Source organism: Macrotis lagotis, chromosome 6 (assembly GCF_037893015.1).
Source record: "Macrotis lagotis isolate mMagLag1 chromosome 6, bilby.v1.9.chrom.fasta, whole genome shotgun sequence".
Lineage (NCBI taxonomy): Eukaryota > Metazoa > Chordata > Mammalia > Peramelemorphia > Peramelidae > Macrotis > Macrotis lagotis.
In genome coordinates this window covers 87,694,023-87,721,577 of record NC_133663.1, presented here as the reverse complement: position 1 = coordinate 87,721,577, position 27,555 = coordinate 87,694,023, and the positions used below count along the sequence as shown (strand labels likewise).

The following is a 27,555-nucleotide window of genomic DNA, read 5'->3' as shown; positions in this document are numbered from 1 at the left end:
TCCAGCACGCATGCAGCATGCAAACATGAGGCAACAGATCCTTTCAACTAGCAGAGTGACCCCGCAAGACTTGCCACCAATAAATAAATTTAAAAAATATAAATCTCAAACATCATGCCTATGTCTTAAACCTTTTATTGCCACTATAATAAAGTACAAAGTCTTTTTATTTTAAAATTCTTCCAGTCTTAACTCAAGCCTACATTACCAGTTTTCTTTTACACTGCTGTGGGTACAATACATTCCAGGCAGCCTAGTAAGAATATGCATTTCTTTGAACAGAGGAATGAAACGTCCTGAGAAGAAAATTGGGGTTTATCCTGACATTATCTGGTAATGGCACACTTAAGCTAATTTAAGCATTTTATTGTAGAAGCACAATGTGGAATACCTGGTCTTATTAAAGCACGGTCACTAAACAAAGAGCCATGAGCAAATCAAAGAGGATTCTCTAATAGAGGTATGGTACATTTTCTTGAGATTATATTCTAATAATGAAAGAAGACATCTTACCATCCATCTGAAGGATATTTCAGACCTTTTTTTTAACCATTTCTTGGCAGTAGGATATCCAGCTAGAATGTTCAAATGAGTCTCTCTTAAACTGGTAATGTTTATAATTTTCAATGTTTGAGAACACTTGATACTTGTTATCTGAAGGAATTAAGTATCCCTTTGTATATCCCTTTGTAATTAAGTATCCCTTAACATCACCCAGTTAATTAAAAGCATATTAATAAAGCATTTTCTCTATTTCTAATTCATTCATCATTTTAATATGGCATTTTTCAGTACTTTATTTCAAAGACGAAACTTTTCCCAAGGAATAAATCAGGATCCATAAAGTCAATTGTTTTATATTTATTATAAACTTTCTAGTCCTTTTTTTATGTATTTCAAAGCCAAAATATCCATGAAGAACAAAGTGTAATATCAAGAAATTCTGAGCATAGAGAGCTGGTCACATTTCACTTTTTTTATAAATACCTAGATTTGGATATTATAAATACAAAGGAAAAAAGGAAAAAACTAAACACAATGAAACATGACTGTTTTGACATTCAAAAATCATATAACAGATGATGCTGTAAAAGGTTGACTGATGAAAAAATGATCTTCCAATGTATGTCATAAAATCAGTTACTTTCTATAACATTTATATGCTAATGGAAAATCTCTGATATTGAAATGCCATCCATTTTCATGCATCTGAAGCAGTGCCTGAATATTTGTAAGAGTACAGTTTATTGTCGGCTCCTCCACTCAATAGCAGCTAGTTAATGGAAACAAAACAAAACAGAAAAAATAAATAAAATTCACTTATGATGGGAAACAAGCCAATCAAAATGACATTTTTTATATGAAAAGAAACATTATTGGGGCAGCTAGGTGGCGCAGTGGATAGAGCACTGGCCCTGGAGTCAGGAGTACCTGAATTCAAATCTGACCTCAGCCACTTAATAATCACCCAGCCATGTGGCCTTAGGCAAGCCACTTAAACCCCACTGCCTTGCAAAAAAAAAAAAACTTACTAAAAAAAAGAGAAACATTATTTACCAAGTGATTTAAATTACAAGAATTAACCAAACCAATCACAACCTCAATTTGCATGATTATATTACATGCTAATACATTAAAACTTTTATTAAAACCATGATCATCCTATCTAAGCTGTGTTGATATGTACCAGTAAACTTTCTTTTTCTTTTTTTAAATTAAAAAATTTTTTTATTTAAGGCAATGGGGTTATACAACTTTCCCAAGGTCACACAGCTTGGTAATTATTAAGTGTCTGAGGCCAGATCTGAACGCTCTTGACTCCAGAACTGGTGCTCTATCCACTGTACCTTCTAGCTGCCCACCACTGAAATTTCTAAGAAGAAAAGGTTTGCAAAGAAATAAAATAAAGTGAATGAGACTGTTATCTTTAAATGAATGGTTGCTTTCAAATATAAGCTCCTTGTTGAAGGAGTATTTAACAGCTGCATGAAGTACTTGGAAGTAATGAAATCACATTTCTTCAAATATTTGGTAATTGATTTTTTTTTGCTAAGAATACCTTTTCTCCAATATGAATTGGTAAAATTCAACTATATACTTTTAGGATTTTAAAATTTTAGATAAAAATCATATAATCATAGAGGGGAAATGCTTATAGAAAGTTTTCTTTTAAAATTATTAATAATATTAATAAGTAAATCATTTCTTACTTGAATTAAGACATATGTTGAACTTTGATGTTAATATGTTTATCAGAAATAACTGAAATTGTTGAGTCTATGGTAACAATACAAATTCTAGATGAATTTTATCAGTTAATGTCTTTGTTTTTTCACACACTAGTCATTTTCTTACCCCTGATTTTGTCCAGTCTACACATAGAACTTTATCTTCATGAGCAGCCAAGTCATAGAGGGGGGCCTTGCAACTAGAAAAAGAAATGTCACATTTAATCTGACAAATAGTTTACATCATTAAATAAAAGAATATATAATACACATATATAAATAAAATCACTCAACCCTGTGGAAGAAAATAATTTCTAAATTCTGAATTCAGGTTAAAGCATATGTAGATACAAAAAAATACATTAAGAATTTCCAAAGAAAAAGCACTTCAGTCTTTGAACTATACAACAAGTGAGGCATTTAAAAAAAACACACAAAAAAGTCCATGGTGCTACATCCTTTAGATATAATTCTTATCCTAGACACTGAATGGTATGTAAGAAATCCTATATATAAATGTAATTACTACATTTGTAATATTATTATAGTATTCTCAGGAAGCAAAAAATATACTTTCCTATCAAGTCATCTTTCAATTTATATACTTAATTAATTTTGTATTACTAACATAAAATGAAAGTCAAATAAATGTCTTAAGTCCCTTCTCTTGTGCTCAAACTGACAGTCCCCATTCCCAATGATATTCATGATACTGGGGAAATACAACACATACAAAAGTAAGTAAGTAGGAAGCAGTTTGAGGAGGAAAAGCGCATGAACAATGGGGGTGGGGGGAGAGCAGTGGTGGAGAAGAATCATATCTTCATTGAGCAGATGGCACCTGAGCTCAGCCCTGAAAGGCAGAGAGGGAGGCATGAATTTCAGCTTAATGGAAATAGGAGATGGCATGTCAAGCCATCTGACTTAGGAATCTGATTTGAGAAGGAAGTTCTGGTTAATGTTAGTACTTTGAGATATTGTAGGAGCCCTTCAAAGAAGGGGAGGGGGTATTCTGCCATGAAGATGGCAGGGAACAAACCACTCCAAGTTTCTGAGGGGAAGGATGTGAGCAGACCTGTGTCTTAGGAAGGAAGATGATTTTTGACAGTCACTGGGTAGCAATGTGGAGGATGAGAGAAGGGAAAGACTGGAAATGGAGTTGTCATAATCAGGAAGCTATCAGAAGAATTCTGCATGAGAGCTTCAAGGGAGTAGCAGGCAACTCGGTGAAGGAGAACAGATCCAAGATACGCCAGACAATGTACTGGCAACTGATTAGATGGAAGAGGTGAAGGATGACTAGGAGCTGACAAAGCCAGGTAACAGCAGGTACTGTGCTCTCAACAGAAGTACGAAAGGAGAAAAGGAGGGTTTAGAAGAGAAGTAATACAATTTTGGACATTCATGTGCAAGGGTCTATAAGACAGCATCCCCCAATGAAGGAACATCACAGGTCCAGACTGAGCAGGAGGCAGTGGGAGTTGGAAGTGACCTCCATGGCTGCTGAATGAAGCAGAGTAGACATGCAGCTTGGGGTGGGGATGACGGCTGAGAAGGTGGGTGACTTCAAGATCCCGGGGCACAAGAACAGAGCTTTGGGCAAGGACAGGAAGGAGCACTCTCCAGGCTCACATGTCACCATGATGAAAGCTGCAGTCAGTCAGAAATGTTAGGAGGAAGCAAGGGAAAGGCAAGAAAAGGGAAGAACTTCATGAAGCTGTGCACCAGGGCAGCAAAGGAGCAAATGGCACCCTCTCATTTGTTCCTCACAACAGCCTGGGAGGGAAGGGCCACTAGGGTTCCCATTTACAGGTGAGGAAACTGAGGTAGAGGGCTGAAAAGGACTCACCCTGGTCACCCCAGAGCTCCATTGCATGAGCCACCAGCTGCTTCAAGAAGGACATTCAATGGAAAATGATCAATGCCAGAGGAAGGGGGAAAACTGGGGCGCTGACTCCTAGAGCTGTGGACTGACCAGTCATTCTGGAGAGTCATCTGGTGTTGTGTCCAAAGGGCAATGAAGCCATGCCCCTAGACCCAGCAACACCACTGCTAAGTCTGTATCCCTAGATTTAAAACAAAGGTGTGGGGGGGGGACATATTTATTCAGAAATATTGATTAGTGACTCTTTGTGGTGGCCAAGAAGTGGAAACTGAGGGGTGCCCATCATTTGGGTAAAGGCTGAACAAGCTTGTGGTATATGAATGTGATAGAACACTATTAGGCTGTAGGAGATGAGGACAGGCAGATTTCAGATGAAATTCCAAAGCTGCCCATGAACTGATGCTGAGTAAAGGAGCAGAATAGGAGAGTACTGTACACAGCTGATGAACAGCTGGGCAAGCCTTGGCTCTTCCCAGCAAGGGACCTCCCTTGGATCCCAGGGATCCAAGAAAATTCCAAAGGACTCATGATGAGAATTGCTATATCCACATTCAGAGAAAGAACCGATAGAATCTGAATAAGAACTGATAGAATCTGAATACAGTTCAAAGTATACTATGTTTCACTTCATTATTTTGTGGGTTTTTTTTTTGGTTTGTGTTTTCTTTTGTAACATGGCTAATATAGAAATATATTTTGCATGACTTTTTACATAGATAATATTGCTTATTATCTCAGGAAGGTGGGATGGGAGGGAGAATTTGGAACCCAAAATTTTTGATGTGGTAAAGGAACCACTGATTTTGGGTAGCACAAGATGGGACTGGGGCTAAAATCTTCTTGTCTCCATCACAAACTTTCCAACAGGCTAGTGCTGGGACAGTGTTGGAGGCCAGCAGGGTCATATAAGATCATATGGCTAGGCTCGGCAGGCAATCATTTCTGGCTAACAGAGAGAATGCTAAGACAAAGGGTATAGTAACTACTAATTCTATACAGAAGGTCACAATTTCTACCAAGAACTGCCAAACATTTCTGCGAGTTAGTGTGTTTTGGCTCCCCACCCCACCCCACTTTCCTTCTCACTCCCTATCCTTAGTGACAGATGTTAAAATAGGAAAGATCTCTAGATCAGCGATCAGAGTAAACTAAGGACAGAGGGGGCCTATAATCTGTATGTGAACTAAGGATGATTTTGATATTTTTAAATATAATAAAAACTTTATTTAAAAATGTGAAAAAATTCTTAGCTCAAGTGCCATACAAAAACTGACAACAGGCAAAGTTAGACCTTAGTTTACCAACCCCTGCTAGAAATGGTTATTATGGAGAATGGAGATTAAGGGGGCAGCTAGGTAGTGCAGTGGACTGAACACCAGCCCCAGAGTCAGAAGGACCTACCTAGCCTCAGACACTTAATAATCACCTAGTTGTGTGACTTTAGGCTTGTCACCTAATCCCAATGCCTTGCAAAAAAAAAAAAAAAAAAAAAAAAAAAGTAAGTAGGAGAAAGGAGATTGCCTGGGTAGATGTGCTGCACATCTAGGTATTTTAAAAAATAATGCATGATTAATATTAACTTGTTAAGAGAAAATATTAAAATATTAATTTTGAGGACTATGTAACATTAAAAAATATTTTTGATGATTCTTTGCTTTTAGTGGCAGCTATTTCTCTGCAAAAGGAAGTATCAAGAACTTTTTATTCATTTGCCTCTAAAATATCAAAGTGCTTCATTTCTCTTGTTTTATAGGATAATCCTAACACTTATTTAGTGGTCTTAGAAATAAAGTTTACCTTCTTGTATCCCAAAGTTTGACCATGTTATCCAGGGAACCTGAAATTAGCTGCTGTTCATGTATGGGAGACCATTTCACTGATGTCACCCAGTTATTATGGGAGGTTAAGGATAATAACACCAAGGAACCATCTGAATAATGCAAACAGATTAAAAAAACATTTACTTAGTAAACAATGAAAGAAGGCAGTATGATAAATTTTAAGTTTTTATATAAAACCTATATTTGTAGTAATGTATGTTATTCACATAAGTTATTTCCAATAGCTTGCAAAGGCTCACCTTTAGTTCGGGGATCCCATAGTCTGATATGTCGATCAGAATTCCCAGACGCTAAACGTTTACAAAGTGGGGAATAGGAGATACAGTTAAATGCTTTATTTCCAGTCTAAAAAGAGAAAGAAATAGATTGTGAAAGGCCTTTTTATACTACTTGGCTATTTTAATACCAATATCAAAGAAAACTACTTAAATTCTCTCTCACCAAAGTTGACTTAAGATTTCCAGTTTCAGCATCCCACACTCTGATTGTGTGGTCCCATGATGCACTGCAAATTTCATCAGCATCTGACCAAAGCACTGAGAAAATTGCATCATTATGGCCAGACAAAGTCACAATAGGAGTCTAAAAATGAAAGACCAAAGGGTTTGTTTTCATTTCAGAGGAACAAACATCAAATCACAAACTCAAAATTGCCTAATTTTTTAAGTCTATCCATAAATGTCAACATGACTAAATTATTTCTAGAGTTCCAAATCTTTGATTCTATAAAGGAAGCAAACTAAATCAAACCAAACCAAGTAACTGCTAAAAATTGTATTCTTAGGTGCATCACAAAACAACCCTGTGCTGCAAGATCTCTGCAGTAATTTTCAATTCTATTAAAATTCTTCAGAGAGAACTATGAAATGAACAATACTGAAAAACATCACTTCCTTTCAGTATAGAGGTGATAGGTGGGTTAAACTGAAGGGGTATATGTCCGACCTATCCCATATATACCAAATTATAATTCAAATATCTTTATATTGTGATAATAGTCTTGATTTCAGATCCCCTGGTATGTTCTTGGGGACTCCCAGGGATCCCCCGATTACCTTCTGGGAGGCCCTGGACTCCATTATATATGTGAAGTGAAATACAAACTGTCAGACAGACATGGTCAATGAGTGAGTTTGTTTTATTTAACTATATTGTTTTATTTAACTATATATTTTTTCACAAGGGAAGGGGAATAATGATAAGAAATAAAATTTTAAAAGAAAAATAATATTTATAGACATACATTCTTGGATCAGAAAAAAATGTGTGGATGAATCAAATTCTTAAGTAAACTACCAGACTCCTCAATAAAATAACATGGTCTGATAAATCTATTATATTATTACTTTCAAGGCTTTCCTAGTATTTCTGTCTTTCATACAAGAAAAGACTATAAATCAAAATTAAAAGACAAGCTCTCCCAAGAAAAAATAAAAGATAATCCTAAGGAAGAAATCATCACCAGTCAGTTATTAAACATTTTTTGAGGGCCTATTTCAGGCAATGTGCAAAGCACCACAGATACAAATACTAAAAAGAAAGTCCCTACAAACTAAGGGGGAAGGGCATGACAGACGAGTGGCCAGATGAGAAATGAGGGCATCATAAGGAATTATGTTCCCAAAGCAGGGAAATCCTAACTGAGTTTAAACCAGAGTGTCTGAAACCCTTGGTAGCAGTAAAGAAAAGAAAAAAGGAAGTCCTGGGGAAAAGCTGTGGATGAAGGTTCTGAGGACAGGATCTTGACCAAGGCTATGAGGTACTGGGTTAACTGCTTCAACCATGCCTGTCATTTGACATAAAGGTGTAGCACCCATAGTCTCATCATCAAAATATTTTTCTTAAGCAACTACATAAAACAGGTTGAATACTATACCAAATGGGAAGATGTTAAGAGGGGAAAAAAAACATCCTGTCCTTTAATATCCCGAGAGGTACATCATCTAGAGATACCTCAAAAAAGATCCCATTAGAAGTCATTAATGTAATAAGGAAAGCCCTCAAAGTGTGGCAGTGATGAGGAGGTGCTAATAATAATTTTCATGAAATTTTGTTATACCAGACTATATGAAGGGAAACTTAATTACTAACTGGTACTATGATGTCATTACTTAATGAAATAGAGGAAGTCAGAGGAGGAAAGGTGTTTGGAGGGGAGATGAGGAGCTCTGTCTGACATATTCAACTCAAGTAAAAACCGATAGATAGAATATTTTTTTTTAAAACTGACAATTTGTAATTAAGTACTTCAATCAAGACCCGAAAAAAACCATTAATTAGTAATTTACATAGATATAAGTTTAAGCCTTACAAAATGAGAACCTCAGTTTTCTCCTCTACAAAACGATCTCTATGTTCCCTTCCATATCAAACACCCTATGACTCTAATGTTCTAATTATACACTTGCCCAAAAAAAGGAGGGGTGGGAGGGAGAGAGAAGCAACTGTGTTCTTTGAAGAGAACATTCAGAAAATCTTTTTGCTTTGGAATTCTGATCAGGGACATGAATCATGCATCAGGGTAATCTATCACTGGCATAGAATCTCAAATACAGTAAAGCATTTTTCCAGCTCTAATTTCTGCTCTACCAGATGGAAAGATCAAGGGGTTTCTTATTTCTTAGACTGGGTGCCAGATTCCTCTTACAAGACCTTCCCATCTGCAATTCAGTAAGCATCCTTAAATGTTGCTAAAACAGAGCATTCACCTGTTTCACACAAGTCACCATCTGGACCAGTTGGCAATGATGCTATCAGGAATGGTACCAATAAGGCTACAGCTATGTACCAAAGGCTCTAGTGTTAAACCTAGCGAGTTATTCTAAAGATGTAAACTACTTGTAAGAAGGGGCAGTGGAGTGAGAACATAGAGATAGTTCAGTCCCAACTTTATTATGAGTGCTTAAAAAGATAAAAAAGTGAAGGAAAAAAAAATTCTTGTTACACTATCAAAAGAACACATAGAACAATAGCCAAAGATTTTCTAATGATTTTCATAAGAAATATCTTTATATAATGAAAAGATTTCAATAATCTACTCCATGGACAACAGCAAACTCCAAACAATATTTGATGGAACAAAATTCTTGGTATAGCAAAACATTTGGATCTGTGGGGTTTTACTATAATTGGATGTATAGTCAGAGGGTCAGAATACAGTCATTCTCAAGTGACCATTTATATTTCTGGTAACCTCAGTGATATGTCAGTCTTTTTCATGAAGGAATGGCATCTTGACTGAACCTTAAAGTTTGAGCACATATTCATGTGTGCCTGGTTGGTTAAAAAAATCATACAACCTAGATACATTCTAACTTTGCCTCAGCAAGATTAAAATCATGAAAAGATCTTAGCAATCAAATGATTCATATGTAAATAGGAACAGTTTTTTTGTTTTAAATTTCAAATGTGTACCTATATTTTATTAAGACTGTAAGACTCCAAGAATATCTGATAAAAGATACCAAAAGATAGTGTTTATAATACATTTTCTTGGCAAGAAAATATAAAAATGTTATAAGTTGTTAGAAAAAATATGCATGTATGTATGTCTGAATATGTTACTTGAGCATATATGATGCCAAATTACAGCAGTTTCTCACAAAAACTTACCCTTGTTAATCCCAGTTGTTCTGTTTTCTGTTTCTTTCTAGGCTTATTTGTGGTATCTTCTATTTCATCTTCTTCATTTGTAGGAACTAAAACAGCATAACATGTGATTTTTTTCTTAAAGTATGGTCCATATTAACTTAAATATTTTTTAAGTGACATTGAGTTGGAAGATCATTTATGGAAAGGAAGCATATTTATAGGTCAATATTAGATAGAAAGGTCACATAAATGAAACATTCATAACACTCTAGAGCAAAGAACTAGCAATAAAATGAATGCACACTGCTCTGAATAATTTGTAGTATATAAATATATTATCATGGCTCTTCCTCAGACATTTTTTTTTTAAGGTTAGACTTGAACTCAGGTCTTCATAACTCCAGAGTCAATGCTCTATCCACTATGCCACCAAGCTGTCCCCATGGTTCTCTTAAATAACAAATATGAGGCATTCTAAGAACTGTGGAAAGATCTTTATGAAGTAATGCAGTGAGGGGAAACAAAAACCAAAAGAATAATACATAAAATTAACTAAAAAATGATAATAACCTATTGTTGTTAATTCACTTATATCTGACTCTTCATAACCCCATCTGGGTTTTTTGGCAAAGCTTGCCATTTCCTTTTCCAACTTATTTTACAGATGGGGGAAATGGGGTTAAAGTTAAGTGACTTGTCCAGGGTCACACACTTAAGTAAGTGTCTAAAGCTGGATTTAAATTCAAGTCTTCATGATTCAGGATCTGCACTCTAAATCTCTAACCTAATGGACCACAGTCTAAATCCTCAACAACTGATAAAATACTTTTCCCCTCTCAGTATAGATGGGGACTAAAGTTGTTGAATGCCAAATACATTCCCAAATGGGCTGAACTGTCAGTGGGATTATTTTTATTTCAAGTAAAAGGTCCAATGTCAGGGGTCATCATGACCATGTTACATTCATAGTGATAAATATTTTTTAGAACATAGTCCTCAGTGAAACTTAAAATTTCTGGATTTAAATTCCCTAAGCATTTTGGAAATGGGGCTTTCTGATTATTTTCTCCTTTTAACTCCCAAAACTCGCCCTTCTTTCTAACTATCCTATTACTACCATCATCCAGTTACCCAAGTGAGCATTTGGGGTATGGAGGGTCCCAGTTGTTTGAAAGTATGAGATGTGGATTCATTAAACTGGAAAAACCATAATAATGTGTATCCCTTTAAGCAGTAAAAGTTATGATATGGGTTTCCTAGAAAAAGTCTCAAGCAGTAAAATTCACAATGTAGGTTTTCAGCAAAAGTTTCTATCAGTGAATAGTTTCTCTCAATTATGAATAATGTAAATCAAGATTAATGTAAGCCAAAAGCATATTGACCAGAGCATGACCAGTACAAGGTTTTGTAAACACAGGATTTTTATTCAGTGACCTTGATGTGGCACCCAGGTAGAAACCCCAAAATATCAGCAATCCTCATTGACATATTTTGCAGTTCCTTTATTTTCTATAATTTCCTGGGGAATTTTGGGGTGGTCTTTGCAGGAATTCATGCTTGTTGTCTATAGGCCACACCAGACTGCCCTGGTGTTAGTATCCCACTTTGATTATTAACTCTTTTGGCAGGGGAGCATATTATGTTGAAGAAATACAAGTTTTCTGCAATTTTATGTGTTTAGTTGTTTAAGTTCATTTATAAGGTAGGAAGAAATTGGGCCCTTGTAAAATTTGTGTTTTGGCCCAAAATATTCAGCACTGGGACAAAAGGAAGAATTTTTTTTTTAGCACTGAAAGAATTAAACTCAACTTGAAGCTCCTGGCTCATTTCTTCAATATAACTTTGAATGTCCCACCATGGGGGATTTCCTGACACAATAGCATATTATGTAATAAGTTGCCAAGTCTTTTTGTACATGCCCCATTTTCTCCTCTAACATTATCACTACCCTAGGGCAGGCCTTGATCCCCTCATGCCGAGGCTACTGCAGTAATCTATTGGTTTGGTCTTCCTACCTCAAATCTCTCCTCACTATTATCCAACCATCCCTGAGTTATCAAATTGATCTTCCTAAAGCTCCAGTCTGATCACCCCCCCCCCCATTCAATACCTATTGCCTCCAGGATCAGACAAATGCCTCTGTAGCCTCTTATACCTTATTCCCCCCTCCCACATATTCCAAAATCCTGGGGCACTGGCCTTCTCACTGCCCCTCACATAAGATATGCCATCCAGAGTTTTAGGAATTTTCACTGGCTGTTTCCTCATGTCTGGGATTCTTGTCTCTTCAGTTCTGTGGCTTCTTTCCCAGCAAAAGTCCTACCTTCCACAGCAGCCTTTCCTAGGTCTTTTTGAGCTTTTAATACCTTCCTTCTGATGACATCTCCAATCTGTCCTGTCTGAATCCTAGTTCTATGAAGTTGTCGAGACTGTCTCTCCCATCAAGCTGGGAGAAAGGATAGCCTTGCCTTGGTTTGTATCCTTAGTGCCTCCATAGACAGCATTTTAATAAATGCCAACTGGCTGATGGACTCTCCTTGCATTTGTACCATGTATATGCACACGTGCACATGCATGCACACACATTATCCATTTTCCAAATATTATAACATAGTAAGATACACTTAAAAACTAAAACTGTCTTTGGCAAGTGATTGAAAAGTCACTAAAAAATTATTACTATTAGAGGGGATGGGAGAAAAGTGAGACACTAATGCATAGTTGGTTGAGCTGTGAACTGATCCAACCTTTCTGGAGAGCAATTTGAAATTGTGCCCAGAGAGCAATAAAACTGTAAAGCCTTTTATCCAGCAATACCTCTATGAGGTCTGTATCCCAAAGAGATAAAAAAAAAAAAGACCCACATGCACAAAAATATGTGTAGCAGCTCTTTTTGTAATGGCAAAAAATTGGAAATTGAGAGGGGATGTTGATCAATTGGGAAATAACTAAACAAATTGTGGAAAATGAATGTGATGGAACAATATTGTTCTGTAAGAAATCATAAGGGGCAGGACTTCAGAAAAGCCTAAAAGACTTGCATGAACTGATACTGATTGAGACAAGAAGATCCAGGAGAACATTATTCACACTAACAACATGGGGTGATGGTCCAGTCATTCCAGCAGCACAATAACCAAAGACAATTCTAAAGGATTTGTGAAGGAAAATACCATTCATACCCAGAGAAGGAATTATGGAGACTAAACCAGACCAAAGCTTACTACCTTCAATTTAAAAACTTTCTTTTATGTTTTATGGTTTTTTTTTTCCTTCTCGTGGTTTTTTTCCTCTTTTGTTCTGATTCTTCTTTCACAACATGACTAATATGGAAATATGTGTAACATATTTATGTTATGTATAACCTATATTAGATTACTTGCTGTCAAAGACAGGGGAGGGAAAGAGGGAGAAAAATGTGTAACTTAAAACCTTATAAAAGTGAATGTTGAAAATCTTTGCATGCAAGCTGGAAAAACAAATTATTAAATTAATAAACAGTGTTTGAGGAATAAATAAATGACCTCCAGAAAAGAGCTATTACCAATTTCCTTTTGTATTTCTCAAGGCACCTAGAATAATACTACACACAAAATAGCCACTCAATAAATAATGTTTTATTGAATTGATGGGTTAGATCATCCCTGGAATACAAAGTAAATAAAATTTTGAGGAAAAATGAAAACCCTGATATAAATATCATTTCACAACCTAAGGCTCAAGCATTCCTTGACATGCAATTTATTTTTAATCTATTTGTCAACTTAGGTCAATATAATGAATATGTATTTTCAATTCAACAAACACTTATCTAGCCTTTCAAATTGACTTAATATGATATCAAGATGAATTTTAAGAGTAAAAGGTTCAACTCACCTGCAGACCAGATCTTTAACATCTTATCCCACGAGCCACTGCAAAACTAAATCAATGGAAACATGTCAGCAAAAGAAAAAAATTATGTACCATTTCCTTTAGCTGAATCCCTCCCCTTGATAGTCAGACATACCATTACAGCAATTTAATTAAATGAAAATATTTTCCCCTTAATCACAACAGGTCAGATGTGCCATCAGAACTGTGGTTAACACCTCACAATTCTCATACTGGCCAATATGACCAGAAAGAACAATGATCAATGTTGGAAGGGTTTTGGGACATTAATGCACTGTTGGTGGAGCTGTGAACTCATCCAGTCTTTCTGGAGAGCAATTTGGAATTATGCATCCCCTTTAATCCAGCAATACTACTACTACTGGGTCTTAACCCTGAAGAGATCATGAAACAGGGTAAAAAATAACTTGTATAAAAATATTCATAGCAGCTCTGTTTGTGGTGGCAAAGAATTGGAAATTGAGGGAATGCCCATCAATTGGGGAATGGATGAAAAAATTGTGATATATGGATTTTTGAACACTATTTCTATATTCTATTTCTATAAGAAATCAAGAGAGAGATGACTTCAGAAAAACCTGGAAAGACTTGCATGAACTAATGTCAAGTTAGATGATCAGAACCAGAAGAACAGTACATACAATAACAATATGGGGTCATGATCAACTATGATGGACTTGTTCATTCCATCAGTGCAATAATCAAAGATAATTTTAATGGAAATGGTGATTTTTAATGGTGATGAAAAATGACATTTGTATCCAGAAAAGGAACTGTGGCCTTTAAATGAAGACCAAAGCTTATTAGCTTCAATTTTTAAAAGTTGTCTTAATGTATTATGTAAATTTGTTATCTCTAATGTTTGTTTTCTTCCTTTTGGATTTGATCTTCTCTCTTTACACATTCAATTTTAATCTATGCTTAGCAAGTTTGCAAATGTAAAGCCTGTATCAGATTGCTTCCTCTAGGGGAGAGGGAGAAAAACTGTATCATGCACAAGCTTGCAAAAAAAAAAAAAAGACTACCATTGTATGTAATTGGAAAAACAAACAAAATATTTATATAATAAAAAAAGAACTGTGATTAATAAGTTCAACTGGACATAAAAGATACATATTCAGGATCCTATTTGAAAAGTCATACATCTTAACCTTCTCTTACCATTAAATTTCAGTTGCTACATTAACTAGAAGAGTAATAGTTTTTGTCTATGATGTTGGTATTCTTATTCGATGACTACAGAGTAACAGCATAACCACAAAAGATGATTTAAGTTAGAGAAAAAGAATCCTTTGACATTCTGAGCAAGCCTCTTGTACTCCAGCTTAGTAAAGAAGGCTGCTGGGTCACTCTCCCCATCCACCTGATACTTACTTTAGTCCCTGTGTGGTCCACAGCTACAGATTCCACACTCTCAGCATGGCCTCGACAACAATGAAGAGCTTTCACTTTGTTCCTCTCCACATTCCACTCCCACAAAAGGATAGTCTGATCCATAGAGGCAGTGAGAAGCAAGCAGGACAAACTGTCTGTGGCAAAGAGAATATGAGGATCAGCAATAGATGGACTCTACTTCGTATTCTGGAGCCAAAGAATTTTCCATGTTTTAGAATGAATTTAGAAAGCAGAAAAGATCACCTACATGGTCAATTTCAAAAAGGAAAAAGCTGAATCTAGACAGCAAAGAAGAAAGTTTTTGTTCCTATGACAACAGAATTATAGAAACTTGAAAACATGTATGTGGTAGGTGATTTTTACCAAGGGACTTCCTTTTTGCCCATTTATCAGCTTTACCTTTCTTCCTAAATATTCTTTGACTGAAGTGATGAAGGATAATTCTAAAAGATTTGTGATAGAAAATGCCATCCACATCCAGAGAAAAAACTATAGAATCAGAATACAGACCAAAGCATACTATTTTCAATTAAAACTTGTGTTATATTTTTCCTTTTACCCTTTGGTTCTGATTCTTCTTTCATGATATGATTAATGGAAATATGTTAAAAATGAACGTACATGTATAACCTGTATCAGATTGTTTGCTATAATGGGGAGGTTTCGAGATAGAAAACTGCAATGTAAAAACTTCCAAAAAGATGAATGCTGAAAACTGTCTTTGGATGTCTTTGAAAAAATAAAATATAATAACATTTTATTTACCTGCTGTGAGTGTCTTCCCTTTCCAACCCCATTTGGTACTAACCTTTCTTTACCCAAGCAACATCTTTCACCACTTCCCTATGTCCAACGATTGTCATGAGAGACTTTCCTTCAGTAGACCATATCCGAGATGTCTTGTCATAGGAGCCAGTCAAGATCCTAAAGGATGTAAAAAGAAATGATTTCCCCCCCATTCTGAAGTTGGATGTGCTTCCCTGGACAAATCCTTGAGGAGAGTGTTTAAGTCAGGAATCTTAATCAGGAGTCCATGGGTCACTTTGAGGGGATTCTGTGAACTTGGATGGAAAAAAATAATTATATCTTTATCTTAACTAACCTTGAGGTGAAATTTCTCGTTTCATTCACTACAGAAAAGAAATATTGCTCAGAAGCGTCCACAATGCTTCACCAGACTGCCAAAGAAGGTTCATGATACCAAAAAAGTTAACAACACCTAGTTTAAACAATGTTCTTTACTTAGCTACATTTAGAATTCAACTTGGAATTTAGTGAAACTATATCAGACTCACAGGAGAATGTCAGAGAGAGAGAGAAAGAGAGAGAGACACTGATATCTATGGGATATCTAATCTATACACTGAATGCCCCAACACATTTTTGCATTAGGTATTTACATCTGCTTATGGCAGTGGTGTCAAACTCGGGTCTGCTAAAATGTACAGAATGATCCACAAATTAACATTCTGTGTTCACTATATTTTTATTTATTTTATTCAATATCTGCCAAGTACTTATACTTGACACCTCTAATTTACTGCTATCCACACAATTTTTGCAAAGTTTTATTCTGAATTAAGTGCTTCCCAAGGAAATTTATGACTTGTGAGTTCCCATGTACCAAGAGACCCAAAGACATCATGCTTGATTGCCAACTGCTGACCACAGGTGAGTGAATCGTCTCAAACACAATCTCTCTTTGGATGCCATTACAGAATGTCTCTGTCTAATCAAAACAGTGTCACAGCTCTCAGTGAAATTCTGCTGAAAAAAAAAAAAGGCTCTTCTCCGATCCTAAAATCTCAACAAATCCCCTTTGTGCTTAACTACAGTCACATAAACTCTTGAAGAATCCAGCAAAGGCTGAAAAAAGCTTCAACTCTGACAGTTTAGATATAATGAAGTTGAGACATAATAAATAATATAAAGATATAATAAAGAATCATACAATATGATACACTTTGTATTGTATGATGACAGAATGAGATACTGCCAGGGAAGTAGGTGCTTCTGATGGCCTTTGCCATTTCCCACACTACAAGTTTGTTCTATGTCACTCGCTCTTTTATATGCTTAATCCTAATGGCTCATTTTACACAGGTCTGTAGAGTAACAAAGGACTTTCAATGACTCTTCTAATTTGATCCTTACAATAGCTCTAAGAAGTAGCCAGTGTTAGTATCATCATCGTACATAGAAAGTGTCGGAGGAAGTGAATGGTAGAGCTTGGATCCCTCCCCGGTGCCTTAGACCCCCTTGCCAGTGCTTCCTCAGCCATAAAGTCATACACTGGGTGAGATTGCTAACTGAATGAGCAACTTTTTCAAAATGGCCTGGAGAGTAAAATCAATCTCTGTAAAATATTTTTCCTCATAAGAAACTATATAGCTAACTTAGCTAACTGGCCTGAAGCAGCACTACTCCACAATAAGAAAGGGCATCAAAGCAAACCTAGCTTAAGCCATTTAAAATTTTATAGAAACTTTTTTGGACCAGAAAAGGAATTTCACTGGAATAGGAAACTGCAAATGAGGAGACTCCCTCTAGCACTCTAGAAAAAAAGCAGCTAATGCAACATTAAGACTCTTAAAGAGCCACTAACCTAGCCAGGGTCACATAGCCAGTGTGTGTCAGATGTAAGATGTCAGCCTGAAACACAGGTCTTCCTAACTACCCAGCCAGCTTCCTATCCACCACTCAAGGCTCATTCTCTAGGGAAACTTGTTCTTGCAAAATGTAGTTGTGAAAATTGAAGCACCTAGCTTTTCTTTACTCTCTATAAAGACCACATGAACACCACTTTGGTCATCTCAGGCACCACCCTACCAACTCTACAGGAGAATACTGAATAATATATAAGATTTCAGTATTCTCTGTCACAATCAATGATACATATTCAACTACATAAATCAAACCAAAACAAAAATCCCAGGATTCAGAGAAAGACAAACATGGCTGAGCTGAATGAAAAATTAAATAACAAGGAACCTTCAGTAAAATGAGAAGCAACATGGCAAATCTGATAAAAGAATGAAGGAAATTCAAGGTGTAACACAACTGGCAATACCATTCCACTGTTCCTTCAATTGAACTGATCCAGTCATCATGGACTATACATTCTTCAGGTTGTGGTGCGATATATTTCTCCACATACTCAATTTCCACTACTTCTTCCTATTCACCCAAAGAAACAAGAAGCTTATCAGGAAAAGAGGTGACTTAAGACAGACAGACAGACACACACACACACACACACACACACACACACACACACACTTCAACACCTCAAAGACAAGTCACCCTTAGATAACATTAGAGTCCTTTCCAATAAGGGAAAAGTTTGGTTGTTAAGCAAAAGACTGAAATAGTTTCAATACAAATTTAAGTTCCATTCTTGCTTAGGTATCACATCCCAAAAGTAATTTAAAGAAACACAGAATCAGAAAGTAAGGTAGAAAAGCACAATAAATGATTAGTAAACACTACAGCTATAAGCAATGTAACTTAAAACGTCTAAATGAAGGTAAATGAACCTTTTCCTTCTGTCCATATGTGTTTCTGTTGAATAATATGAAGAATTTATTTTATATAAATTTATATTGTATGCATTTATTATTTATAATGCACATTTATTTTGTAGACACTTATATTATATTGAAGATAATAGGACAGTTTTTTTTATTCTGCCTTTTGATTATCCTAAATATGTACAATTCTGTTCATTTGAATACTTAAAGAAGATGTTCCAAAATCAAGAAGACAGAAATCAAAATTAGAAAAAGTCTTCTGGAAAGAAGCAATGAATTAGGGAAACTTGGATGCTTAAAAGGAGATTCCGAGGCCTGATGAATACATACAATAAATATTCAAGCAGTGAATGCCTGAAGAGAATAAGATGGAGATAAAACCTGATTGAATACCTAAATTTCAGCATGATCATGAGAATTAGCTGGAGTGGCATATGATTAAACCTTAATGACACAACTTAGTAAGGAGAAAATCATTATGTAACTATGCCTCCACAGAGGTAAATATCTAAACTTACTGTTGAGATGTTCTCTAGTTCCATATGCTGAATCAAGGGCATTCGCAGAAACTGACCCTTAATAAGGAAATCAAACTCCACATACTTGTGGACCTCTGAAATAAATAAAAAATAAAAATCAATATGTTTCATATTTGAACCTTTTTCCTTGTAGGCTAAGTCATTAATGTATGCAGTAACAATCTGAAAGTAAATGAATAATTAAAAATAATCAGAAGTACTGATGACGAGATGAAGTTCTGACTAGAACAATTACCCAGGAATTGATGCTTCCATTATTCACAACACAATATGCTACTATAATGAAAATTAATATTATGCTATTGTCATTTAATGATTAGAAACAACCAAACAATTACACCATACTCCATCCTACTCCTCATTCTGTCAAACCCCATTTTCAATCCAGTTCAAAAGACAGACACCACCCAAACAAAGATATGGTTATATGCATTCTAGACCTCCAGGACTTCAACCTTTACTTCAGTTTACCTGCAAACAAAGAAACAAAGTCTTTGCCCTACTCTCTCCAGGTCAAGGTTTGGGGTGATTTGGTCTCCAAGGGGAAGTTGGGGGGGGGGGGTAGGGGCGGCGGAGGGAGATTCTGATTTTCTAGCCAAGATTACTAGAGGCAACTGAGTTCTGTAAAGGAAGTAGCATTCCTTATTTATCAGAGTCAGAACAACCATACTTGAAGCTCACTTTCTCTAGTTACAGCTAATTGAAACCCAATGCTAACCTCCTACCTCCCTTTTTAGAGTCTCATTAAATATGATCTTTTCAATCCCTTCATGACCACTAACCCTAAAGGGGGGGTAGAGGGGGTTGTGGGGAGTCTGACCTATTAACAACTATATAAGACACTCATAATAAAATGTTATCCTTATCCTGCCTGGGAGAAAACTGCCTCAATTTATCTCTGTTCCATTTTTACTTGCCACAACTATTTTCCTCTTTAACAACTGCATTATTCATGAACAAAAACCATGGAAGTCAGAAGAAGTAACCCTTAAAAACCCTACTGCCTATTTGTTATTTTGGTAAAGACACAGCAAAAAAACCCCAGCAGGGTGGCTAGGTGACATATTGGATAAAGCACCAGCCTTGGAGTCAGGAGTACCTGGGTTCAAATCCAGTCTCAGACACTTAATAATTACCTAGCTGTGTGGCCTTGGGCAAGCCACTTAACCCCATTTGCCTTGCAAAAACCTAAAAAAACCCCCAAAAAAACAGCAAACCAGACAAAACCAACAATCACCAACCCTAAACTTTAGGATGCTATACTAGCTAGCTAACATGGCTTAGGAGAATCAAAGAAAACAAGTCATATAGACCTCAATAATTTTTTCACTAGAATAGGAACTTTAACAAAAAGGTCCTTTGTGGGCTATCAGAATTTACAAATATCATAAAGAATGCAAGTGCAAGGTCTGATAGTCACTCAAAGGTGAGTGGGCATCCCTCCTTTACATCTGAAAAGCAAATTAAATTTAAAAATTTCCAGGTCAATGGGTGAAAAGGAAATGCACTAAGAAAAAAGGAAAGGAACAGAACAGAGTAAGATATTTCATGTTAAAGAGTCAAGGAAATAGCCTTTGCAATGGTATAGAAGGGGGAAGGTGAGGAAGAATGAGGGAGCCTTCATTCTCGTTGGAAATGGCTCAGAGAGGAAACAGCATACACACTTAAGAGAGTATAGAAATCTAGAAGAAAAAGGAGAGAAGGGGGATAGGGGGAGGGGAGGAGGGATGTGGGTAACAGAGGAGAAGTAGACGACAGGAGAAGATACTTTACTTTTTGCAAGGTGGTGGGACTGGGTGGCCTGTCCAGGACCATGGGGCTGGGTAGATACTGGGTCTCTGGAGAGGAACTTAGGCTTGGGGCCTCTTGGCCCTAGCGCTGGTGTTCTGTCTGCAGTGCCTACTTGGCTGTCCCACAGCACACTTTTGAAGCCGGACAAAGTGAAAGAAGAAAGGAAATATAATAGATGGTAGTGGGGAGGAATGGTTGGAGAGAATTGCAATCAGCAACAGCAAGTATGGAAAAATATGGAAGTAACTTCTATGATGGACTTACAGTAAAGAACATGATCCACCCACCAAGACAGAGCTGACAGTATCAAAACACAGATTGAAACATTTTTTTCTCTTTCTTTCACTTTATTTCTCATGAGGTTTTATAATTTTTTTAGGGGGGGAGGGGTATTATGTTTACTCTTCAACAGTGGGGAGGAAAAGGTAGAATTTTGGTTAAAAAAAAATCTTAATTTGAAAATAAATAATTTAAAAAAATTTCCAGGCAAAAAGATTATTGATAAAACCACAATTTACAATTATTTGTAATAGTTAATGCTTTAAATATGACCAGAAAGGACAATGACCAATGTTGGAAGGGATGTGGGAAATCTGGGACACTAATACATTGTTGGAGGAGCTGTGAATTCTTACAACCTTTCTGGAGAGAAATTTGGAATTATACCCAAAGGGCAACAAAAATGTGCATACCCTTTGTTCCACTACTGGGTCTACACCCTGAAGAGATCATGAAAAAGGGTAAAAACATTACTTGTACAAAAATATTCATAGCAGCCCTGTTTGTGGTGGTAAAGAATTAGAAATTAAGTGAATGTCCTTCAATTGGGGAATGGCTTAGCGAACTGTGGTATATGTATGTCACGGAACACTACTGTTCTATTAGAAACCAGGAGGGATGGGAATTCAGGGAAGCATGGAAGGATTTGCATGAACTGATGCTGAACTAGATGAGCAGGACCAGAAAAACACTGTACACCCTAACAGCAACATGGGGGTGATGTTCAACCTTGATGGACCTGCTCATTCCATCTGTGCAACAATCAGGCACAATTTTGGGCTATCTGTGATGGAGAATACCATCTGTATACAGAGAAAGAACTGTGGCATTTGAACAAAGACTATTACTTTTAATTTAGAAAAAAAGTTATATTATTATGTAATTTTGCTATCTCTTATACTTTATTTTTTCTTCCTTAAGGATGTGATTTCTCTCTCATCACATTCAACTTAGATCAATGTAAACCATGGAAATAATATAAAGACTAACAGATTGCCTTCTGTGGGGGGGCAGGGAAGCAAGATGAGGGGAAAAATTATAGAACTCAAAATAAACAATCTTTTTTTAAATAAAAATTAAAAATAAAGTTAATGCTTTATTCCTAAATAATGAATTAGTATATAAAGTTATAAAAGCAAGATATTTAAATGAAAATTTGTCAGAAAAGCATGTTTCTTCCAAAATATGTTTGTAAAATGGTCAGTGGGGCTAACAAACATACTTAATAACTATTTTTGCTGTCATAAGATGTATTCTTTTTAAATAAAAAAACATTCAAGAAAATGTATGTGATTAAAACCTGTTCTAGATACTTTTTCAATCTTTTAGATAACAAAGATACTCACCATTTTTGGCTTCCAATAATTTATTGATAATGTTACTAAGATCAGAGATTTCAGAGGCCGCAGGGATAGAGAAGGGAACATTGTCTACTGCATATCTATAAAAAAGAGAGAATAAAGTATTCTTTACATGAACAAGATAAAAGAAGATAAATATGCTTAGCTAATTTTATCAAACATAATGTTCTAGAATAACCACACATAGAAAGGTAGCATCAGAATTTCTATTTATCAGAACCATTAAAAAACTTAGACAACAGTGGCTTTTTATTCAGGAGTTCCAAGGTTTTCAGAGATATTGTCCTTTATCTGCCAACTTTTTCAGTGGTGATTAAACATACATTCATCCATAAATGTTGCTACTTCTTTTTAGAATGAGAAAACTCCTAGCTAATTTTAATTCAAAAAAATCATAATCACAAAGTTGAGAAGAGTAACACAATGAATACAATGAATAAATACAATGAATCCTACTGGGATTTAAAAATATATTAGTATCCCTGTCTTGGGGGAAGGAAAGGAGGAAAATGTGGAACTCAAAACCTTACCAAAGAATGAACGCTAAAAACTATCTCTACGTGTAACTGGAAAAAAAAATTTAGGGGCAGCTAGGTGGCACAATGGATAGAGTACCTTCCCTGGAGTCAAGAGGACCTGAGTTCAAATGTTACCCCAGATACTTAATTTTTACTTAGCTGTGTGAGCTTGGGCAATTCATTTAATTCCATTGCCTTTCAAAACCCCAAAATAATAAAAATTTAAATTTTATACATAATATATATGCAGTCTAATCCTAATAAGATACGTTTAATAGGATAAAAAGTAAAGTCTTTAAACTTTGGTTTCAAAAAGCATGACTAGACAGGTCATTTAATAAAGATCTGAAGCTTTTAAATATATTGCACAATAATATGAAACAATCAAGTGTTTATTAAAATACCTGCCATGGCATTGCTATAGATATAAATACAAAGAATTTAAACAATGTCTATTTGCAATAAATTTAGACTCTAAGAGAGAGATAAGTGCATATAAAAATATATATGCAACATAGTGAATACAACTATACACAAACTATATATTGGTTTGGGAGGGAAGATACTTGGCGCTAGGGGCCTCAGAAAACGCTTCATGCTGAAGGTGATGCTTGGTCTCTGAGATACCACCTCACACCTCTCAGACTGACCAGTAGGACCAGAAAAGACAATGATCAGTATTGGAAGGGATGTGGGAAATCTGGGACACTAATACATTGTTGGGGGGGGCTGTGAACTCATTCAACCTTTCTGGAGAGAAATTGGAATTACACCCAAAGGGCAATGAAAATGATCCAGCAATATCACTACTGGGTCTATATCCTGAAGAGATCATGGAAAAGGGTAAAAAGATCATTTGTACAAAAACAGTCATAGAAGCCCTGTTTGTGGTGGTAACGAATTGGAAATTAAGTGAATGTCCATCAATTGGGGAATGGCTTAACAAACTGTGGTACATACATATATATCATGGAACATTATTGTTCTATTAGAAACCAGGAGGGATGGGAATTCAGGGAAGCATGGAAGGATTTGCATGAACTGATGCTGAACTAGATGAGCAGAACCAGAAGAACAATGTTACACCCTAACAGCAACATGGGAGTGATGATCAACCTTAATGGACTTGCTCATCCCATCAGTGCAACAATCAGGCACAATTTTTGGGCTATCTGCAATGGAAAATACTATCTGTAACCAGAGAAAGAATTGTGGAATTTGTCATATGGAAAGACCAAAGACTATTACCTTTAATTAAAAAAACCTGTTATCTTATTATGTAATTTTGCTATGTCTTATACTTAACATTTTTTTCCTTAAGAATATGATCTCTCTCATCACATTCAACTTAGATCAATGTCTACCATGGAAACAATGGAAAGACTAACAGTCTGCCTTGGGGGGGGGGGGAAGCAAGATTAGGAGGAAAATTGTAAAATTAAAAATAAATTAAAAATATCACCAATGGGGGGGGGAGAAGATGATGCTTGGGATATATCCTTAAAGGAAGAGAGGAATGGTAAAGATAGAACACATTCCAGGCCAGGGGGGAGAGTCACAGTGGAGGCACAGGCATGTTTCATGTAAAAGAACACAGATAAAGGCCAGTCTGGCTGCTTCCAAGAGTGCAGGAGAGAGAATGATGTCCAATGAGGCTGGAAAGGCTTCTTGGATATACACTAAAAAAACTAAACAGAAGAGTTTCTCTTTTATTCCTTAGGCAATGTCATAAGCAAGCTAACAGGACCTTTAGGTACATTTCAGATTTAAAGTACTGGTCTTCTACTAGTATTTTACCTTGGTCACACCACATCTAGAATCCTGTGTCCTGTCCTGGGCACTAGATTTTGGAGAGAACAGTGATGAACTGGAGAGGCTCCAGAGTACATCTGGCATGACAAAGAACCTTGACTTCAAGTCACATGAAGGTCAATGACATGAAAGAACTGAGAATGGTCATCATCTAATAAGAAGGTTGAACTGGGACAGGGAGGGGAACATAATAGCCCTCTCAAAGTTTATGAAAGGATTGTTACTTAAAAAAAGAGATCAGACTTCTGCTTTTTCCCAGGGAACACAATAAGAAGCCATGGGTGAAAGATACACGGAGCAGATATTGAAGCTTGTCATATGGAAAAACTTTCTGTCCATTTATAAGCAGAATGGATAGTTTTGAGAAGTAGTTAAGGTTGATGATCAACGCTGGATGATCTTCTGTCAGGTATTATACAGAAAGGATTCTTGTTCAGATACAAGTGGACTAGAAGGTCTTTAAAGTCCTTTCTTCATCTGAGAGTCTGGGTTTTCATTCTACAATTTCAAGAATGCCTCTAGTGTTTTCTGGAAAATATCAAACACTTTATTCCTAAATCTGACAAACATTTATTGAGTGCTCACTTTCTATACAGTACTATGTTAGAGGCTTGAGATGGTAGAAAGAAATATAAGAAATAGCCCTAGGGGGCAGCCAAGTGGCATAGTGGATAGACTCAGGCACCAACCACGTGGCTGCAGCCCTGAGCTACATGGGGGTGCTCCCAGGCCCAGCCTACAGAGTTCGATTGTCGAGCCACCGAGCCAGGATCTACTAGTTAGGTCTTTTCCTAAAAGATCTAGTTAGGTCTTTTCCGAAAAGGTCTCCCCCCACCATGCTGTCAACGTTTTTTTTTTTAAATTCGCTGCTTTCTTTCATTAGCTCCAGGGAGATATTAGGCTCTTTGGAATCTGGAGGACCCCAGTTCAAACCAGACCTCAAATCCTTAATAATTACCTAGCTGTGTGACCTTGGGCAAATCACTTAACCCTCCATTGCCATACAAAAACAAAACAAGAAATAACCTCCGGCTTCGAAACAATTTAGTTGGGAAGAAAAGATATTCACATATATAAAGTTTAATAATAGTGTGATATAATGGTGTAAAGGATGAACAGTTCAATGTCTGTCATAGATCAGTGACTCAGTAACGTGAATGTGGAGCTTATTTCCTGCAATAATCATCACCAATAATACTACTTGTCCCTTTCCTCTGGAGTAAAGTACAGTATACAAATATAACAATAATAACCCGTTTTGTTGCCTCTGTCATTTAGTCATATCTGAATCTTCATGACTCCATTTGGAGTTTCTTGGTTAAAAATACTGGAATGAGTGGCTGGACATCTTATCCACTGTGCCACCGAGCTGCCCCCCCCCCCCCCAAGGGACCATTCTAAATGTGATGAATTTGACAGGCTAAAATGCAGGCTAGGATAGAGTACCGGCCCTGGAGTCAGGAGTACCTGAGTTCAAATCCAACCTCAAACACTAATAATTGCCTAGCTGTATGGTCTTGGGCAAGCCACTTAACTCCATTGACTTGCAAAAACTGGGGGGGGGGGGGGGGGGAGTACTAAAATGGAAGGCTCCGGAAATCCTTCCGGTAATGAAACAAAAGACTTTAAAACACCAAACAAAAACAAGACACATAAAAATATTATGGTGCAACATAACTCCAACATATTCTTCCAGCCTGATGTCACATCACTCCCATTCAGGAATTCTAGTTTCTAGGTAAAATTGGAAGCTCTTTCTCAAATTCAACTTCTCTTCTCCAGAAGCCTTCCTTCAGGTTCTCACCTATTTATGATCTTTTATCTTCTTTCAAATTCTAGAGTCACCTCTTTTCCTTCCCCACCCCCAGGAGAGTGGAAGATGGTGAAAAGGCAGCAAGCGGTTGGGCTGTGAAGGGTTTTGAACGCCAAAAAGGAACATTTCCTTGGGGGCCATGCCAGGCGGGGGGAGGGGGCCGTGCCCCCAGCCTCCCTTTCTCCTCTGAGGTCACGCAGTGCCAAGATGGGGTGCAGGAGGGCCGGCTGTGGGCCCGGATGAGCCCTTCAGTCCGGAGGGTCCGATCCTCGGGGTCTCTGAAGTCCTGGTCCCCTACTAGTCCTAGCCCGAGCCGGACCGGGAGGACCCGACGCCGGGGGCCTCAGCTCCCCCCCACCCCGTATCGCTGCCCCCAGCCTGGGGGGCTCCACGCGCTCCCAGTGGGCGTGGCGCGCGCAGGCGCCGCTTCCGGCAGCGCTCCGAGGCGGAAGGGAGGCGGGTCCGGGGCCCATGTGCTCGGGACCCCGCGCCGGGCTCCTCGGCGGTAATCGCGCAGCCCGCGCCCCCTCCTCTAAGCGGGACTCTAGGCGCTTTTCTAGGGAAAAAAATGGAGGCGGAAAGCGCTCCCCCAAGTGCCAGTCTTGCAGCCCCAGGGGCTGCCTCTGCTCTGCAGCCGTCGGCCCGGGCGCCCTCGGAGGAGAGCGGAGGGGGGGAGGGGGCGGCGAGACACTTACTTTTTGTTTTCGGTGAAGAAGCGCGTCTGGAGCTGCGCCATGGTGGGGGCGAGGAGAGAGGCTCCCGGCGGGTCCGCTCCGACCGCGGCACAAGCGGAGTCCGGCTCCAACCACGTGCCTGCAGCTCGGGCTACGCGGGGCTGCTCCCGGGCCCAGGCCAGACAGGTCGATAGTCGAGCCTCCGAGCCACGATCTACTAGTCAGGCCTTTTCCGGAAAGGTCGCGCCCTCAACTGGTTTTATTCGCTTTTTTTCCCCATTAACTCCAGACTTGATGCATCAGACCGAGATAGTAGGCCCCTCAAATTAAAAAGATATGCACAAATAGGTATATATTTTTAAATCATCAGGGATATAGGAGAAGAGGCACTCGGTAAGGAATCG

The 27,555-nt window shown here is 37.4% G+C and overlaps 1 protein-coding gene across 2 annotated transcripts; it reads right to left on the bottom strand.

The window, feature by feature from the left end:
* Positions 1-72: 72 nt before the first annotated feature.
* Positions 73-27,254, bottom strand: WDR12 (WD repeat domain 12). 2 transcript variants are annotated; one of them, XM_074191617.1, is made up of 13 exons: positions 27,173-27,254; positions 22,320-22,414; positions 18,883-18,977; positions 17,905-18,011; positions 15,643-15,758; positions 14,814-14,968; positions 13,422-13,467; positions 9,567-9,652; positions 6,396-6,536; positions 6,194-6,299; positions 5,911-6,043; positions 2,356-2,428; positions 80-1,273 (listed from the first exon to the last, which is right to left on the bottom strand). In XM_074191617.1, the coding sequence occupies exons 1-13, from the start codon at positions 27,211-27,213 to the stop codon at positions 1,202-1,204; spliced, it is 1,266 nt and encodes a 421-aa protein (XP_074047718.1). In that variant the 5' UTR covers positions 27,214-27,254; the 3' UTR covers positions 80-1,201. The 2 variants fall into 2 exon arrangements, with proteins under 2 accessions (XP_074047719.1, XP_074047718.1); XM_074191618.1 differs by lacking the exons at positions 17,905-18,011; positions 22,320-22,414; positions 27,173-27,254 and having other exon boundaries at positions 73-1,273; positions 18,883-18,970.
* Between the last annotated feature and the right edge of the window lie 301 nt (positions 27,255-27,555).